Below are 18,255 nucleotides of genomic sequence, written 5' to 3' on the forward strand. Positions count from 1 at the left end.
GAAATCTCTTCTTTTGTGTTTAACCCACACACACAAAATCTCATTAACTCATAAAGACTTGTAGTCACTTGAGGGTGAGTAAATGATTTGGTGTATTTTTAGAGCTATTCCCTTAAGGGTAAAAACTAAATTAAATTCAGTACAATACGAGTTCAAATAAATATATCTTCAGCTCTACAGTGGAAGTCCAATGACCCTCAAAAACACGTTTTTAGATAAAATGCTAGAAAGCACAGTACTCTTTCTGTGGTGTTGTCACATTGCAGAATAAAACACAGAGGCGTTAAAAATGGGAAGTATATTTTTTCCATGTTACTACTTGCCCCACATCATTAATTGGAACTAACCGGTAATCAGTTTCACATCCAGCATATGATAAAATCAACAAAATGCAGAACGCATTACCTCTGTCTACATTTGCTCTCAGCGATGTGAGCATCCCTTCAGACACCAGAGTCTTATAAAGCGCTCCTTTACAGCTTCTCTCAGACTTCCTGGACCCACAGACCTCCTGCTTCACCTCTGGGTCTTTATCTTCCTGTCTGCTTTCAAGTGGTTTGGCGTCAGAGTCTTCTTTCTCGTCCACTTCTGTTGGCTCCATGGGAGAGAATTGCAACATTGCGTCTTCCATGCCACAAGGGGGCTCCACTTTTACATCAAATTCATCCTCACACTCTGTTTTAGGGGTCATGGGAGCTTCCTCGGTTATCATCTCAACATCCTGAGGCTTATTTGCAACTTTGTCTGCATCTTCTTCCTCTTCTTGCATGGCGTCGTCTTTTAACTTCAGTTGTTTTTTTGGTTTGGGTTTTGTTTTCTTCTTCACAGACGGAGATTGTTCCGCAGTCGGGCTGCTTTCGCTCTCTGAGGGACGGGGTTTCTTCTTGGGCGTCTCTTCTGAACCCCAAGCTCCTTTCACTACCGCTTCGATGGTGAACGTCACGCTGTCCAGGTCCGACTCGGGCGACTGCCGTTTTTTCATCTTTTTAGGCGAAGCCGGATTTTCATCCGACTCCTTGTTTTCTTTCTTCTTTTTCTTCTTCTTGGGTGTTTTACATGGGCTGGTTTCAGTAGGGGTAGACGAAGTCGAGCCGGAGGTAGAGGATGATGAAGATGTGGTAAGAGGAAGCTCAGAAGCTTCTTTCTGCTCTTCACGGTCTGGGATTTCTGTGCTACTCTGAGCACATAAAGAGGAAGAACCGCCAGACGGCTGAGATGATCGAGCTTCCATCTTTTCAGCCTCAGAGGCCAAACACATCTATATATGGACAGACAATGACATCATGTTATGATGGAGCTTTGTGATGAAAAGAAACAGTGGTATTGATATTCTAGTCTAATAGGCCAGTGTTTCCCAACCCTGTTCCCAAAGGCACACCAACATTACACAATTTCAACCTCTCCCTAATCAAAAACACCTGAATTAAACTCATCACAACTTTAGAAGAGGCTCCAAAACCTGAAGTAAATGGGTGAGATAATTTTGTAGTTTTAACTTTGTCGCTCAGGGTGGCGATCTGTTGCAAATGCAGGTCTGTGTATGTCTACAGCACGGAGAATACAACAGGCCTCTGAGGGAGCTGAGAGAGGATCACGTGAGCTCTAATGGTGCTTCTATTGGCTGTCGCTCAAGAAAGTCACTCTTCATTTGCATAAAGTTAAAGGATTCTCAACTTTGCCAGTAAGCAGATCTAACTTCTAATTTAAATATTTAATTCCAAATCGTTTAAAATACAAGTTGTTTAGATAAAATGTTTAGATTTCACAAATATACGAATGGGTCATGTGTACATGCAACATATTTCAAAATATATCAGAAATGGTTTATCTATGAATATGATAACATATAGAGTATATTTACGAGGTTCAAGTAACATTTAAAGGTTTTGATGAATAGGTTACTATTTGTTAACACTTTACATTTAAGTACAGTTTTCTTTTTACTTTAAAAATAGTAGCCTACTATTTTTAATTAACTTTGAAAAGCACATTTTAAATGTTGACTTTTTATTTTGTTAGTCTTTATTTACATTTTTTTTATACCTATAAGCAGTACAGTGTTAATGTTCAAACTATTTTTAATTACTAAAGTGTCTGACAATAATAAATATACCTAATAATAGGAATTAATCTGCCTCGTCATTATGGTGGTACTTGGAGAGACAATTTTTTTTCTGAGGTGGTACTTGATGAAAAGTTGAGAACCACTGGGCTACTGGATGTCATATAAGCTGCATGAATGTCAAAATGAAATTGTGTTCACAACCCATTTTATTTTAATATTGAACCGTTGATTTGAAATGTTAGTAATTGATTGTAAAGTAACTGCAAACTAAAGGCTACATTGTCACCATATGTCAAATTGGTAGTTTGTACTTGCTTTAAATAATATAAAATACGATAAAACTACACTAATTAACAATAAAATAAAATGTTATTAATTTGGATCCAACACTGTGAAAAATATTGTGTTCCACACAACTGATTCGTGTCGGGACAACATGAAGGAATTAAGTTAACCATCTAGTTTACAAATTTGAGTAGATTGAACAAAAGACAATTATGTTGTCCCTAAATAAAACTCAACAATTTTGTTGTTTCAGCTCATTTTAAACAAGTAGTTTGAGCAAATGGCAAACATATTTGAGTGTTTTTAATTGACTACTGAGTGAAACAATATATTTAATAAAAAAAGGTTTCAGACTTTAGTCAAGTAGTATTTTACTGTCACAAATCCTGTTCTTTATCAATATTTCTGTCTTATTTTCCTTAAAAAACATCTAAATATCATTAAAACAACATGTACTAACTGCATTAACATATTGCTAAGTACATTCAGCAAATGCATATTGTATACAACTGGTCATTTTTTATACATTATATAAGTGGCTCCTAAAGTGGGGGTCAAGGGACAATGAGGATTGCTTGGTGATTTCCAAAAATCAAAGAAATTTTTATTAAACTATTTTTTATATTTTTTAACTATTTTATCCACCTTCCAATGATTAAAAATAATATTTAATAGTTATATATATAAAAAAACAATATGCTAATCAAAAACCCATCACTTTTTCAATGATTTTTTTCCCCCATTGGATTGTGACCCCTTCTGTGATTGTTATATTAACATGTATTATATATAATATAATATGTTATATTAATTTACAGCAATAGTTAAACTTTACCACCTTTACGACACGCACAAAGGCTACATTAAAAATAAAGGCCATAAATGAACATGGATAATGATCTCCAAGTGGTGGTCTCCTAAATAAAACCAAGAATAGACTTGTGCCGTAAACATTATGCCCACCAGTCTCAACAGGTGAGGTTAATATTAAATTAAACAAATGAATAATTGACTATGAAAAAGTATCTTGTTGTTAGACTGTTGCATTTTGTGTTGGCAATATGCTTGTGTTTTTATGGAATTTTTGGTGTGTGTGCATTGTTGTGTGCTATATTTGTATGTTTAAAACCACCTCGGAGGATAGTGGAGGTTGCGAGTCACTGGAATTGTTATTTTTGGGATCACAGAGTGAAAAGTTTGGGAACCCCTGCATTATTCACCTTATTCTTTGCCGACGAGCGGGTGCAGCCATTTGTTTCTTTTTGGCTCGAGACTTCCGGTTTCATTCACTTCCATTCATTTTTAGACATTAAAAACTGCTCGTTTTGCTGTTTGATGTTGCAAACTGATATTTCCTTATTATATTAATCTACTTGGTCTGTATAGTCATACAAACATTTGTTTGTAGAGCAAGTAGTTTGACCGTTTTCTGCCGTTTATTATTCCTAGTCATTTCTCCCATAGGCGACTGAATCAGAAGTTCTAAAACAATCGCGAAAACAGGCGCACTTCCGCATTTTAGAATAAGGTCAATACAACTTAAGTAAATGACAATAATAAAGATTTTTTTTTTTAACCTAAAGACTGATTCAAGTTTAAAAAGAGATAAATGATTAGTATTTTCCACCCCCACCTATATGATAGACTAAAATACTACATATCAAGTCAATTTTAGTGACTTAATAATATATAAACATCCACCAGGTGGCAGCATATGCATCAAAATCATCCTAGCATTCATTACATAACATTGCCTGCCACTGTCCATGCCAACCGGTCAACACCAGCCACTGCCTCACTGATCTTTAATTCTGCACTATAATATCAAATACTGCATGCAGCACAAGATTCATCCTCATGTCTTGTAATCTTTCATTATCCTGTGTGTGTGTGTGGGATGTTGATGTACCTCAGCGAGCTGGAAAAGGGCCGACTGGCCACACTGTCTCCCTTCAGATGCTGACGGAGACCTACTGGAAGAGATCTGCTACAGAGACACACAAACACACACATTATAACCACTGACTAGAACAAGAGCATTAGCAAAGTGATGTTTGAACATGCAAAACGTGATGTGACACTAATAGGGTATTATGGGAGGTTGCAAGGGTGTTGCTATGTGGTTGCTAGGAGGTTTTTTGCAGTTAATAAAGATATTTCAAAAAAGCAAACTGCACTGTGCAGGAACACTTTCCTTCTTTTGAAACAGCAAAGAGTCAGTATTTTAAATCATAAAGAAATAAAAAATAATGATGTTTCCCCTATAATAACAAAAATAAGTTTTAAATAGGGCTGCATAATATATCGTTTCAGCATCAATATTGCAATGTGATCATTTACCATAGTCACATCGCGAGTAAACACAACGTTGAGTCTGGATTATAACTGATCATTTCGCAAGTGTTTTTGAGGCCTCTGACTGTGAGGATATTTAAAGCATTCAGGCTTAAGAAAATGTTTGTAACTTTGACAATTTAAAAAACGATTAATTTTATTGAATTGTTGATAAAACGAGAGACTAAGCAGTATTATTTTACATTTGATTTTTCAATTACTGTACACCTGAATACAGTTCAACTCCTCAGAAAACGATAATAAGCTGTTTATTTAATTTGTATCTTTTTCTTTATTGATTTTATCTATGCTTGTTGATCGTTTCTTATATTTTATGCATATACACTCTCCTACAGAGTCGGCCCAATCAATCTAAAATTGTGTTCACAACCCATTTTACTTTAATGCAGGACTGTTGATTTTAAGCAATAGTCATTTATTGCAGAGTAATAGCAAAGTAAATGCTACATTATCACCATGTGTCAAATTGGTAGTTTGTACTTTCTTAAAATAATATAAAAATACAATAAAATTACACCAAATAAAAATAATATAAAATGCTATCAATTTGGATCCTACAATGTGAAAAACACTGGGTTCCACACAATCGATTTGTGTTGGGACAACATGAAGGAATTAACTTTTTAATGAACTAACTTATTCGTTTTTACAAGTAGACTGAACATTAAACAATTAAGCTGTCCCCAGATAAAACTCAATACTTGTGTGTTTCACACATTTTTTGAGTGTATTTTAATTCACTACTGCATGAAACAAAATATTCAATTAAAAAATGGTCTCTGACTTTATTCAAGTAGTATGGAAATGGATTTTAAAAGCATTCATGCTTAAGAAATTGTTCCATTTGTAACTTTGACAAATTAAACAATTAATTTTATTAAATTGAGTATAAAACGAAGACTATATATATATATATATATATATATATATATATATATATATATATATATATATATAATTTTTTGCAAATAGTTATGCAACTAGTATAGTAAATAATATAATAAAGTTGTATTCATATTTTAATATATATAGCAGATTTAAAAATATTGATAATTTCCAATATCGTGCAGCCCTATTTTTAAATATGTAAAAGTTGTTATTTAGCCATTTCAGTGCTTTTGTCCAGTTTTATTAGTAACCCTGCAGGCTCAGGACATCATGACGCCATATTTACGTTGTACCCCAACGTCGTAGAGATGGTGGATTTTGTTTGGAAATGAAAATCGGTTTGATGTCAGAACCCAAAGTCAATGTCCAACCTAAAATCAACAAAATATCAGCGTCTAATCATGTTACTCCTTGGCATTGTGTGGATGTTACCACTATGACATCTATCAGACGTTGGGGTTTGGTCACTTTCCAACACAACCTTAAATCAACCAAATATCAACGTCATTACTGGACGTCAAAATAACATTCTTAGACGGTAGCTAGACATTGAGTTTTGGTCACCTGACGTCATGATCTAAAACTAACCTAATATCAACGTCTTATGATGTTGTGTGTCTGCTGGGAACAAGCAAGCACTATCCTTAAAGTTATTTAAGTTAATGAGAAATGCAACAACTCAAAAAAATAAAAATAAAACGGAAACCGGAGCACCCGGAAGAAACCCACGCCAACACAGGGAGAGCATGCAAACTCCACACAGAAATGGCAACTGACCCAGCCGGGACTCGAGCTAGCAACCTTCTTGCTGTGAGGCGAACGTGCTACCCACTGCGCCACCGTGATGCCCATTTTTATGTATAGACTATGCATTTTATATTGTATTTACATTAAATATTTTATTCAACAACAACAACACTGCCTAAAAACAGCAATCCTCATGTGTTACATTCTGTGCCACCATTAATAGGGATTTAAAAAAAAAAAAATTCAGCTTTAAACTACATTCCTTGCGTCACATTCTTTCTTGATTATTTTGTGACACCATTTCAGAAGAGAAGTGCTAACAAAAAGCAAAGAAAACCAGCTGATTTGTCTTATTAATGACACTGACAAGATCTGGCACCAACAAAAGCAACAACTTGAAACGCAGCAGTATCAAAATGGCTACATGGATTGAGGAAGTTGGTATTCTCTCAGGTAAAACACCAGCAAAAGCAGAAGTGACGAGTATTACTGGCACTCTGTAAGTCACTGAAGGTTTCTGCTGTGGTCATTGACTGACAAATATTTGCTTACATAGCGAAAACTAGCAAACGGTTAACAAAAGTTCTGTGGGGAAAAAAAGACAGAATGTTTTAGCTTACATTTCAGGTTTTAGCAATTGAAGTTTACAATAATCTACTAAAATACCCTGCTTTTTACCTAACTTTTTGGTTCCTAGAATGTTTTTTATATTAGCTGAAAGTTAGTGATTAGTTTGTATAACATTATACTAACATATAATTTAATTCAAAACATTTTAATTTTCTAATACTAAATGTATAATTGTAATTATAAATCTAAAAGTTATTTTAACAAACACATAAGGTTAGTTGCTATATTGTGATTTATAAATATGATTTGAATCCTCTTGTTAAGTGCAAGTCCAACGTTTTTTTTTTTTTATCTATGCTGCAGTTCATAACATAAATTTTTTTTTTCAAATCATTACAAAATCAAAGTATATACAGCCATAGTGATCTTTGCCCTATTTATAAGCTCTAATAAGTATGTCATTCTAGTTTAAAGTATTTAAGATATTAAGCTCTAATACATAGATTAGACAAATAAGTTATTGCTGTATTATTTCATATTATTATTATTCATTCATTCCTTCATTTTCCTTCGGCTCTCATTTTTAGAAGTTGCCACAGCGAAATGAACCGCCAACTACTCCAGCATATGTTTTACACAGCACATGCACTTCCAACTGCAACCCAGTACTGGGAAAATATTATTATTTATTTATTAAAAAGATATTCCAATATTTTGAGTTTATATATTATTCTTGTTATTTTATGTTTTGCTAAGCTGAACTTTTTTAACCTTTGTCAATTTGTATGACAATGTTTTAGTTAAATTGTAAAATAACAAAAAAAATTAAAAACATCATGTTTATAAGTTATTGCAAGATTTTTAGGCAGCAAAGATACCTGGAATCAAGGAATAAAAGTATACTTCCTCACCATATCTAGCATAACTTTAATTAACATAACATAATTTTACATTGTTATTAGTACATGACATAAACTACAGAAGAGTCAAACTTATAATAGTAAAAGTTTTTAAGCTTTTTGGTCATTTTTGAGTGAGGTGCTAATGATCTAATCCAATTCAATCAACTATGCTAAGCTAAAAATACTGCCGCCAGACCCAGAGATCGGCTGAATGAATTAAAAATTGGATTGTTTCTTTGATACTAGGTGGAAACGGTAATGATCACACCTAGGCATGGGATGATAACTGGTTTCAAGGTTTACCACGGTTAGGAAAAGTCAAGGTTTTAAAACCATTACCATCTTCTGTCATAATGTTACTATGGTATATGTAACTTTTTTATGTTGTCAAAGACCTTTTTTAGGGCAACAGTATCTCCAGCAGAAAAGGACCATCCATATTAAAAGCTACTGGTCGGGCTTAACGGTGCAAAAGACAACACTATTCAGACCAAAATTGCTGTGATGTTGCTGGACAAGATTAAAAGCTGACATTCCTATCATATACAGCATATCTGATTTTTTGTTCTATTTTTATACAGCATATATATTTTTTCATGGCATCTGTTTGTATATATTTTTATACTCATGTATGTAGTATATATTTTTATTAAAATATTGATCATTAAATTCAGCGATTGAGCAGACATTTGTAATGTTATAGACCTGAACAGTGCAGTTGCTTACTTTATATCCAAAGAAAAGAAAGGTATCCAGAGATGCCTTTTCAACACAAGAAATCTGTTGTTGAAACTAACAAAGACAGCAGAAGTCAAGGATTTGCATGAATTATTTAGCCTGACATGTTTACTGTAAATGTTTTAAATGTTCATTTTATTATTTTCTTACAGCATAGTCCCTTATTTATTTAGAGGTTGCCGCAGCGGAATAAACCGCCAACTATTCCGGTGCATGTTTTACACAGCGGATGCACTTCCAGCCGCAACCCAGTACTGGGAAATATCTTAAATGTTTCTTAAATTAAAATATGTAGTGTTTTGTTGTTGCTTTTCATAGATATATACACTAGATATCGCATACGGACCCTGAGTATGCGTCAATAGCGCCGCCACATTTATACAGTGCTCCCAGAACAAATGTCATTCAACCGCACTAGTCAAGACTAAAGCCAATCTGGAGATATTAGACTTTAGCACTGTATAGCACCATATCGCACTAAATACCAGGCTTATGCTAGTTTTGTTGAATAAAATAGGCAAACAATGTACATTTAATACGATAAAAAGATACTGCGGTGCCAGAAACTTGGCTAACGTTAAGTGAACAAATCGTTCATAACGGGGATTTATTTACGAGTGAATTATTCCCTCAGAATTAAAAGTGAAAGCTGGAGAGAGGATGTGTTTCAGGACAAGGTTTAGATCAAATTTAACAGGGAGGGTGGATAATACATTTCCATGCACACAAACACACACTTTGTCATCAATGCCCGTGCAGTCACTGATCTATCGATGTAGAAATATGATGTAAAATCATAATTTTTGTAATTTAAAAAAAATATTTGCATCCTGACTACCGGGAAAACTCCTGAACATAGATATATGTATATATGTGCGTGTGTATCTCTATGGCTCCTGATGGCCAGCCCTCCACTGCACCTTGATCCCACATTCCTTTTAAAGGAGCGCTACCCTATATTAAAATGGTGGCTCTATTGATGCATTCCTTCCAATAGACAACAATAGCGTAGGCGATGTTTAATGTAAATATCTATGGTTGCTTTTTACCCAGACCTTTAAAAGGAACATATTTTAAAGCAGTGATCACAATATCATGAAACCGTGATATTGTTATTATACCGTCATAACCTTAAACCTTAACTACAGCTGACCCTTTGGATTGGATCACAAAAACTCATGTTAATTTAGTTTAGTACTGTACCTCAGCCAGCTGAAACAGGGGTGATTTAACACAACTCTTGGGCAGGTCTGGTGAGCTTGGCTGAGACGGTCCAGAAGCCTAAGGAGGTCATAAAAGTAAACATAATCAGTGTTCAGATGTAATTTAAAGAACCCCTTAGAAAAGCTTTGACTGTCCCTCACCTCTACATGTGTAAGTGAGCTTGTGTCCTCTGCATTCTTACTTCCTCCAGCTGACTGTGCTGGACTGGAAGAAATCTGAGAAGAAGTCCAACAAAACACGTTCAGATCATTAAGCAAATCATTTACACGTTCACAGGCAACCATCCGTATCTGAGACGTCTCAGCGCTAAGTAGGGTTTTATGGGTCTGACAGACAAGTTTTTTAGGTAATCTTACCTCAGCCAGCTGGAAAAGGGCTGATTTCCCAGTGTGCTTAGCAACATCTGTGCATCCAGTCTGGGAAGAGCTGGAGGAAATCTGAAAGCATTCAAAAAATAAAGAAATGAAATCAGTGGAGTAGAACAAGCCATAAACAAACAATCTTAAATCAACATTCGCCTTGAAGCGACCGCTGGCATTTACAACTCAACACCTCCCTCTGTTGACAGTTTGATGGAAAAGCCACAGGTAGAGTCAATAAAATAAAAAATATATATAGCCATCAATTACGCTGTCTAAACAGGAAGTGACAGATAACGTGACTGGAGATGAGCTGTGCTTGAAAACTAAGCATCAGCAATGGAAAAACATACAAATGATTATGTCAACATTTTGTTTAATGAAATCCACTGACTTAGGCTATTTTAGTAGTATTTCAAATAAACATAATTATAGCTTTAATAATATTCAGATTAAAAAAATATATAATTATAATATATATAATGTGTCTAGTACACATTTTGATATTTTACTTTTACTGATAATGGTCTGTCGTAATTGAGTGTAAAATTCATCTTTAAGTAAAATTTAAACAACCTTTTTTTGACTTTAAAATATATACAAGAACAAGTGATCAAACTAAATGTTCTATTATAATTACTGAAATCATTTAGTGGTTTGTAGTATATTAAAAATACTTAAATAATTATTAATAAAATTTAAAAATAAATAAAATAAATTACTGAAAAATTAATTGGTCTTTAGAGCTGAACCGTAATGCTTATATATTTTTATTATATCATTAAATATTTTTTCTAAATATGCCTTATAAGATTTTTGGGCATACAGGGTTCACATGGTTTTTCTCCTTGTTCGATCAGGCCAGTGATTCAGATTTTTACACGCCCTGCCAAAATTTCCACTGGCCCCACCAAATAAAATAAAAATAAAAAAAGAGAAGAAAAGTTAATAGCTATTTTTAGCCACATATTTTAAATAATGCGTCAAAAATAACGTCTGTAAATCTAGAATTTGAATACTTAAAAAATGTGGATAAACGTATAATGAGCGAAATTCAAAGTTTTATGCAAACAAAAAGAGCAGTATGGAAAATGTGGAGGTATTTTATAGCTGTTCGAAATTATTTAACAAAAGGTGGCTGACTTGTCAAACTGACGGCACATTGTGCAAAACATCACTTCATTTTTTTGTCGTGTTGTTCCCACAATGTCTGCTTCCAAGACTTTAGAAACAGACATTTTCTTTTAGCCTTATAATTGGATGTTGCCGCCATGTTGCCGTTTCTTCGCTGTACTGGTTGTTACCATATTACAGAAAAAAAGCATGCCTTTAAACATCAAATCAGATTAGAGGAACCGAAAAGCAATATGGTGTTTATGAAGGTTAAAAAAACAATAAAACAATAGAATTTACTGATCTTTCCCTTCTTTACTTTTGTCATTTTTAAAAAGTAGCTGCAAACCGATTATTTAAAGTTAAGATTTTTTTCTTTTATGCAACTGAAATGCATCAAAAAATACATATTGCAATATATTATTACGATTGAAAACAATATAACTGTAGTATATTTCTAATATGCAATTAAAATCCATAATAATACATATTATTTTAATACAATTTAATTGATTTCTTAATGTAATTTCTAAGCTTTATTTTCTGCTTTACTCCAAAAAAAAACAAAAACAATATTTTCTTTTTAACCATAAATGATTCCACATAATTCCAAATAATTTAATTATAATTCTTATTTTTCCCAGTACTGGGTTGCAGCTTGAAGGGTGTCTGGCGACCCCAGATGAATAAAGGGACTAAAGCCGAAGGAAAATGCATGAATATTTCTTATTAAATCTTTTAAAATAGGGATGTTCATTTCGTTTAATTTTGCCAACCGGCAACCCCTGCTCGTTAACCGAATATTAATTTAATAAAATAAATAATTTACGTGTCTATTTTGTGTCTGATACATTAAACATTGCATTTTAAAGTACTGATTTATTTTAAGATGTGAACAACAGCATACGGAACATCAGAACAACAGCAAATCTTCAACCACCTACAGCGATTCCAACAGCATAGAAAAACAGAATAATCTAAATAAAAGTAATAAAAGAAATGGTCCTGCCCTAGATATCTTTCACGTTAATGACAAGTTTAGATTACAAAACGAAAACACTGACTGAATTCTGTTTAAGAACCGGCATATGATGTTTGTCCGATCATGTGTTTTTTTTCTTCCGTCAAATAAAAACAGCAACCCCACCTCTGCTTTGATTTGATTGAAGAATGAAAAGTCATGACTGACGCAACACGCTTTTTCCGCTTAGAGTTTATATTTTTCAACTGCGAGCACACAGTGCACAATAACAAAAACGCTCGCCACGCAAGGCACAGCAAAACACTCGCGACCATTAGTAAACTAATCAAAAGATGCCCCTCTCAACGCAAAAAGCGTGTTCGTTGTGATCGCCCCCTGATGCAGCCAAACATTTAAAAGTATATATAATAATATTTTTTAATCATTTACTGATACTATTAAATGGTTAAAAACACACCCTTTCGGTTAACGGTCAATCGGTTATTATGAGCAACCCTATTTTCAATATATATTGTAACGTTGTAATGTCTTTGAGATAACTTTATCAATTATATGTGTCTATCCTAAACAATAGTCCAACGTTGTCTCAAAAAAGTTTGGAAGGTTTTTTAATATAACTTAAACTTTAACTAAAGGTTTTGAAAGTAAATAAACAGCAAATTTTCGTTGTGCACCAACGCCAGTCATCAACCTGTGTGTGAGATAGCATTCAACAACAGAGAGATTCCGAAGATAACTCCTGGTTAAACATCCCATACAGCCAACAGGTAAAGCTCCTCTAAACAGATGATGTAATGCGATTTGTCCGCAAAACATGGAGGCGCTGCCTTTTGTTTTGTATAAACCTCCCGTGGCCCTCTTCAGTGACAAATGCACAGCGCCGAAGGCAATTAGGATCACTTAGTGGCAGGAAAATGGAATTTACAGAGGATTAACAGGGGTGAGAGTCTGAGGAACCCGCAAGAACACACACAAACAGCTCAGATCCCTCAATCACACACACACTGGCACACAAAACGCCTCGAAAGCTCCTCGATTTATGAAGTATGTGCCCCTCCTAATGGCACGCAAACCCAGTTTGGGGCCCAAAAACAGTGGTTTGAGTCTGTTTAGTCACAGGCCGCTGCTGTATCTGTGGAGATGGGCCTGTCACAGTCTATTTACGTGAGCACTGATCATGTGCTCATTATATCAGAGGTCTGCCGTGAGTACAGAGTGATGCAGATTTGTCTCAATCACATCCAGATATGAGGACATGGATCTAGACTAATAACTGTTATTCTCATCTGGAGCTCTCTCTGTGTGTTCCTGGCTTTAAAAAGCCGTTTGACTGGAGCGATGGCTGTGTTCCTGCCGCAAAAATCTACAATTACAATGTAATTCATTTGAAATGTTATTTTTGTGGCGTATTTGCAAATGCAAAGATGCTGTTCTGACTTTCATTGTAGCTGCAGGATTATTACAATTAATTATGAATGGACTGATTAAAAAATACTGATACTTATACAATAAATAGTTTCATATGATTCTTCTATTTTTGCTAATTTAAAAATGCATATTCTGAAATTTGATAAGTATTCATTTTAACATTGATTTTAATCTTCATTCATTCATTTATTTTCTTATCCGTTTATTCCCTTTATTAATCTGGGGTCGCCATAGCGGAATGAACCGCCAACATATCCAGCACATGTTTTACGCAGGGGATGCCCTTCCTGCCGCAACCCATCACTGGGAAACATCCATCCACACTCATTCACACACATACACTGAGGACAATTTAGCCAACCCAATTCACCTATATGTCTTTGGACTGTGGGGGAAACTGAAGCACCCAGAGGAAACCCACGCAAACATGGGGAGAACATGCAAACTCTACACAGAAACGCCAACTGACCCAGCCGAGGCTCGAACCAGTGACCTTCCTGCTGTGAGGCGAACGTGCTACACACTGCTCCACCGATTTTAATCTTCTTATGAGATTTGAACATAATATAACACATAAGAAACAAGTATGGACACAAAAATATCCAAAATCATGCAACATGCAAACAATTTCAACCAATACAGACTTTCTAATACTAACAGTCTTTTATGTATTATCAATTCTGTGTTATTCATAATTGACTATTTTAGTTTAGTTTTTTTAAGTTTAAAACTTAATTAATCCTAATAGTCATCAAAATCTGTCAATATGTCACACACAGGGTCCCCACACTTCAGATTCAAGGACCTTTCAAGGACTTTGCAGGTCCAGTACTCACAAATTCAAGGATTTAATGTGGGACATTTCAAATGAGAGCAAAGTTACATTGTGTTGCCTTGTTCAATACATTGTTGCACGTTACACTATCAAACACAAAACAAAGAAGCTTTACATCTTCTTCAATGTAACGTTTGGCCAAATGAAACAGTTCTGATATCCTATTTGCCATCTTATATCTACTTTGCATAAAATGTAATATATTTATTTATTCATTCATTTTCTTTTTGGCTTAGTCTCATTATTAATCTGGGGTCGCCACAGTGGAATGAACCACCAACTTATTCAGCAAATTTTTTACGCAGCGGATGCCCTTCCAGCTGCAACCTATCACTGGAAAACATCCATACGCTCCCATTCACACATACACAACAGACAATTCAGCCTACCCAATTCACCAGTACAACATGTCTTAGGACTTGTGGGGGAAACCGGAGCACCCGGAGGAAACCCACGCAAGCACGGGGAAAACATGCAAACTCCACACGGAAATGCCAACTGACCCACCTGAGGCTCGAACCAGCGACCTTCTTGCTGTGAGGTGAAAGTGCTACCCACTTTGCCACCATGCAGCCCCAACATCTAATATATGAACAGGCTTTAAATTTTTTATTCCCTCATGGGTTTACATTATCTTAAAATGCAAAGCAATACACCAGTACAGTAAATAAACTATTTAGTTTAATACAAAAATTTAGACTATAAGTAGTATTGTTTGTGGGCGACATCGTGCAATGTATGTCAGTATGAAATTATGTGTGAAACATTTCATGTAACCCTAACCAATGCAAATCAACCAAACTAGTATGCATAGTGACAAAGTAGGCAAAATCACAACACATAAGCAGACCGGAGGAAACAACATGGATTTTTTGTTTTTCCAGAACACATCCTGCTCAAAACAAATTCAAGCACTTTAAAGGACCTCTATTCATGCATGTTTATTTTCAAAAACTTTTAAGGATGTTGAATTAATTTTTTTTTCTAGATTCACAAGTTTTTAAGGATTCCAAAGACCAGGGGGACCCCTGCACACGGTCTATAAGTTTGCATTCAAAAAGAATGTCTTTTCACATATTTTTATCACAATTTTTATATGCATTAAATTGAAGTTGCTCTACCTCTCTGGCGGTCAGTGCGTGTTCCCCAGCTAACAGCAGCATGCTTAGGCCACCCATCTTATTGGGATCTATAATCATATAAGAGAAAAAAAAGGGATTTTATAAAGATACAAATAGTAAACATTAATTCATCAATCTCTGACTAAACGCATGCATGAAAATACTCACAACACATGCAAATACAGAAATGCACTGCAAATAGCACAGACAACAACGAAAATGTGTCAGGGGACCGCAAAAAGTTTATATATTGCTTATTAGATATTGGGCTCTATTTTGACGGTACATGCGCAGAGCGATAACACAGGGCGCAAACACTTTCAGGGCGTGTCAGAATGCATTTTTGCTCATTTAAGGATGGGAAAATCCGCTTTGCGCCGTTGCGCATAGTCTAAAAGGGTTGAGTTTATTTTCTTAATGAGTTATAGGTGTGTTTTGAGAATAAACCAATAAAAGTCTCATCTCCCATTCCCTTTAAGAGCCAGCTGCGTGACGCCAAGAGCGCATTCGCTATTTACCTGACGTAAAGTAAGCTTAAGTGGAAAAACTGAGCATTTCACTAGCAAACAGTTAAAGAGCCCATATTATGGGTTTTTGAAAATTCCCCTCCATGTAGTGTGTAACACAGCTCTAAGTGAAGTGAAGTATCCAGCTAAGGCTTAAATCTGTAAGAATACAGTGTTTAAAACTGTTGATTCATCTATAAAAGAGTCGAATCATAGTGCTTCAAACGAGTCGCCTTGATACCGACTCATTAGGTGTTTCGCCATGACGTACGAACGAAACAAAGTTTTTCACGTGCACGCGCAAACCCGGGAGATTTCAAACCTGAGGCCCCGCCCTCTGACGCAGTAACCCAGACACACACACACACACACCCACAAACACACGCACACCCACAAACACACGCACACAAACATGCCGGTCGATTGAAGTCACACTGCAGATGGATATATTGAGTCTCTACCCAAAGATGAAACATCAGCATTATAACCAAGCAGTTGGAAACTTCTGGAAGCTACATGCTACAAAGAATACTTCATCTGAGTTTGTTAAAGGAAGGATCAGTAAAGAGTAACTGATGGACGTCAGGATGGGTTTCTTCCTACATTTCTCAAGTGTAAGTACGTGCGGTTAAAGTTGTTGCCTCGTTTACTCTAGCTTGCAAATGTATTTAGTTGTGATTTGTTACTTGTAACCGCGTGTACTGTATCAGGTTAACTGGATATATTATCTTATCGCGTGCAAAGTCACGTTAAAAACGCGACGCGTGCTGTTTGTTTATGGAGCTCCGTGCTAGAGTTCTGCTCCCGCGATTTATTCGGAAATGTATTCCCGCGCCGCAGAAATCTGGCGCGGGGAGAGAGAGAGAGAGAGAGAGAGAGCGAGAGAGAGAGCGAGAGAGAGAGCGAACGAACGAACGAGCTCTGTGTACTTTGTGCTGTGTGTGTACAGACAGCTTGGCTGTCTGGACTGTATACTGGGTGATATTTGGTTGTGTTCTCCGCTCTAGCGGGACCGGGCACGGCGGGCAGAAAACGGAGCGGGTTCTCAGGCTAAAACCTGGCGGGTGCGGGCTGAAGCGGGAGCGTTGTCATCCGGAGGTGTGTGTGTGTTTTTGTGTGTGTGTGGTATGGCGAGTACACGACTGTCTCCTTCGTTCGGTTATCCGTGGCACTATCCACTCGCCATAGTGTGGCAGCTAAAGTCCACGCCTACACTATCGAGCGTGTATGAACTGTAATTTAAAAATTATGTAATTTAAAAATTACTTTTTAAATTGCTGATTAGCTATTGGCCATTTCCCTCTCTGACTGAAGGCAGTCGACCAATCGCGACAGACTGTCATCGGTCCAATCAGCGCAGATTAGCTCCGCGCTAAGGAGGGGTTTGGGAACAAATGAATCACTGGACGATTCATACAGGAGTCGCTGGGATAATTAGATAAAAATAAATGCAGATTATAAGACCATGAAAGTGTTTTTTGACCTTGCATGCATATTAGACTGTTGTTGGAGACCCTTACAACCAAGATATGACCTTATTTCATGTATAATATGGGCTCTTTAACAGTTTTTTTTTTCCAGAAAACTGTTAAACAGAGCAACTACTGCGTGAGAATGAGAGATAATAGACCTACTTTCACTTTCGCTCTTGGATAGGGAAACCTTTACACACAGACATCGAGTAGTCTATAAATAATTAATTGCGTTTGTTAAGCGCAAATATTTGTTTTAAAACTATTTCTAAATTCAGTTCTAATTTCCAGCAAACGAACAAATGAACAACAATAACGAAGGGTGCTCAAAAACCCGAGTTATATCCTAAAACACATGCTGTGCCCCATATGGTCTAAAACCTGACAGGTGGCCAAATCTAAGCTTGTTTTTAATAAAAAAAAATATAAATATGGATATAATAAATAATACTGCTAATAATAATAACATTATACAAAAGCAAATTGTTATGAATGAACTAAAAAAGCCTCCCGAGATGAAGAAGACATAAAAGCAGTGATTTTTCATATTTATGTAGGCTAGAAAATAATGTTTTGTAATATTTGAATCCTTTATATTTATATCCTATATCTATTCTTATTATATCCTATATATATCCTTAATATTTAATTTTTTTCATATGTAA

At 35.5% G+C, this 18,255-nt stretch overlaps 1 protein-coding gene across 14 annotated transcripts in view; it reads right to left on the reverse strand.

The window, feature by feature from the left end:
- Window positions 1-18,255, reverse strand: part of bbx (BBX high mobility group box domain containing) — a 56,991-nt gene that overhangs the window by 13,325 nt on the left and 25,411 nt on the right. For 8 of the 14 annotated variants that reach the window (XM_021479389.3, XM_009305469.5, XM_073914909.1 and 5 more), the window contains 6 exons: window positions 15,613-15,680; window positions 10,131-10,211; window positions 9,915-9,989; window positions 9,754-9,831; window positions 4,260-4,337; window positions 406-1,258 (listed from right to left, as the gene is read on the reverse strand). In XM_021479389.3, the coding sequence (XP_021335064.2) occupies window positions 406-1,258; window positions 4,260-4,337; window positions 9,754-9,831; window positions 9,915-9,989; window positions 10,131-10,211; window positions 15,613-15,680 (1,233 nt within the window). The remainder of the gene's footprint in view (window positions 1-405; window positions 1,259-4,259; window positions 4,338-9,753; window positions 9,832-9,914; window positions 9,990-10,130; window positions 10,212-15,612; window positions 15,681-18,255) is intronic. The other 6 variants (XM_073914914.1, XM_073914913.1, XM_068223979.2 and 3 more) reach the window with 1 other exon arrangement.

Source organism: Danio rerio, chromosome 10, assembly GCF_049306965.1.
Source record: "Danio rerio strain Tuebingen ecotype United States chromosome 10, GRCz12tu, whole genome shotgun sequence".
Lineage (NCBI taxonomy): Eukaryota > Metazoa > Chordata > Actinopteri > Cypriniformes > Danionidae > Danio > Danio rerio.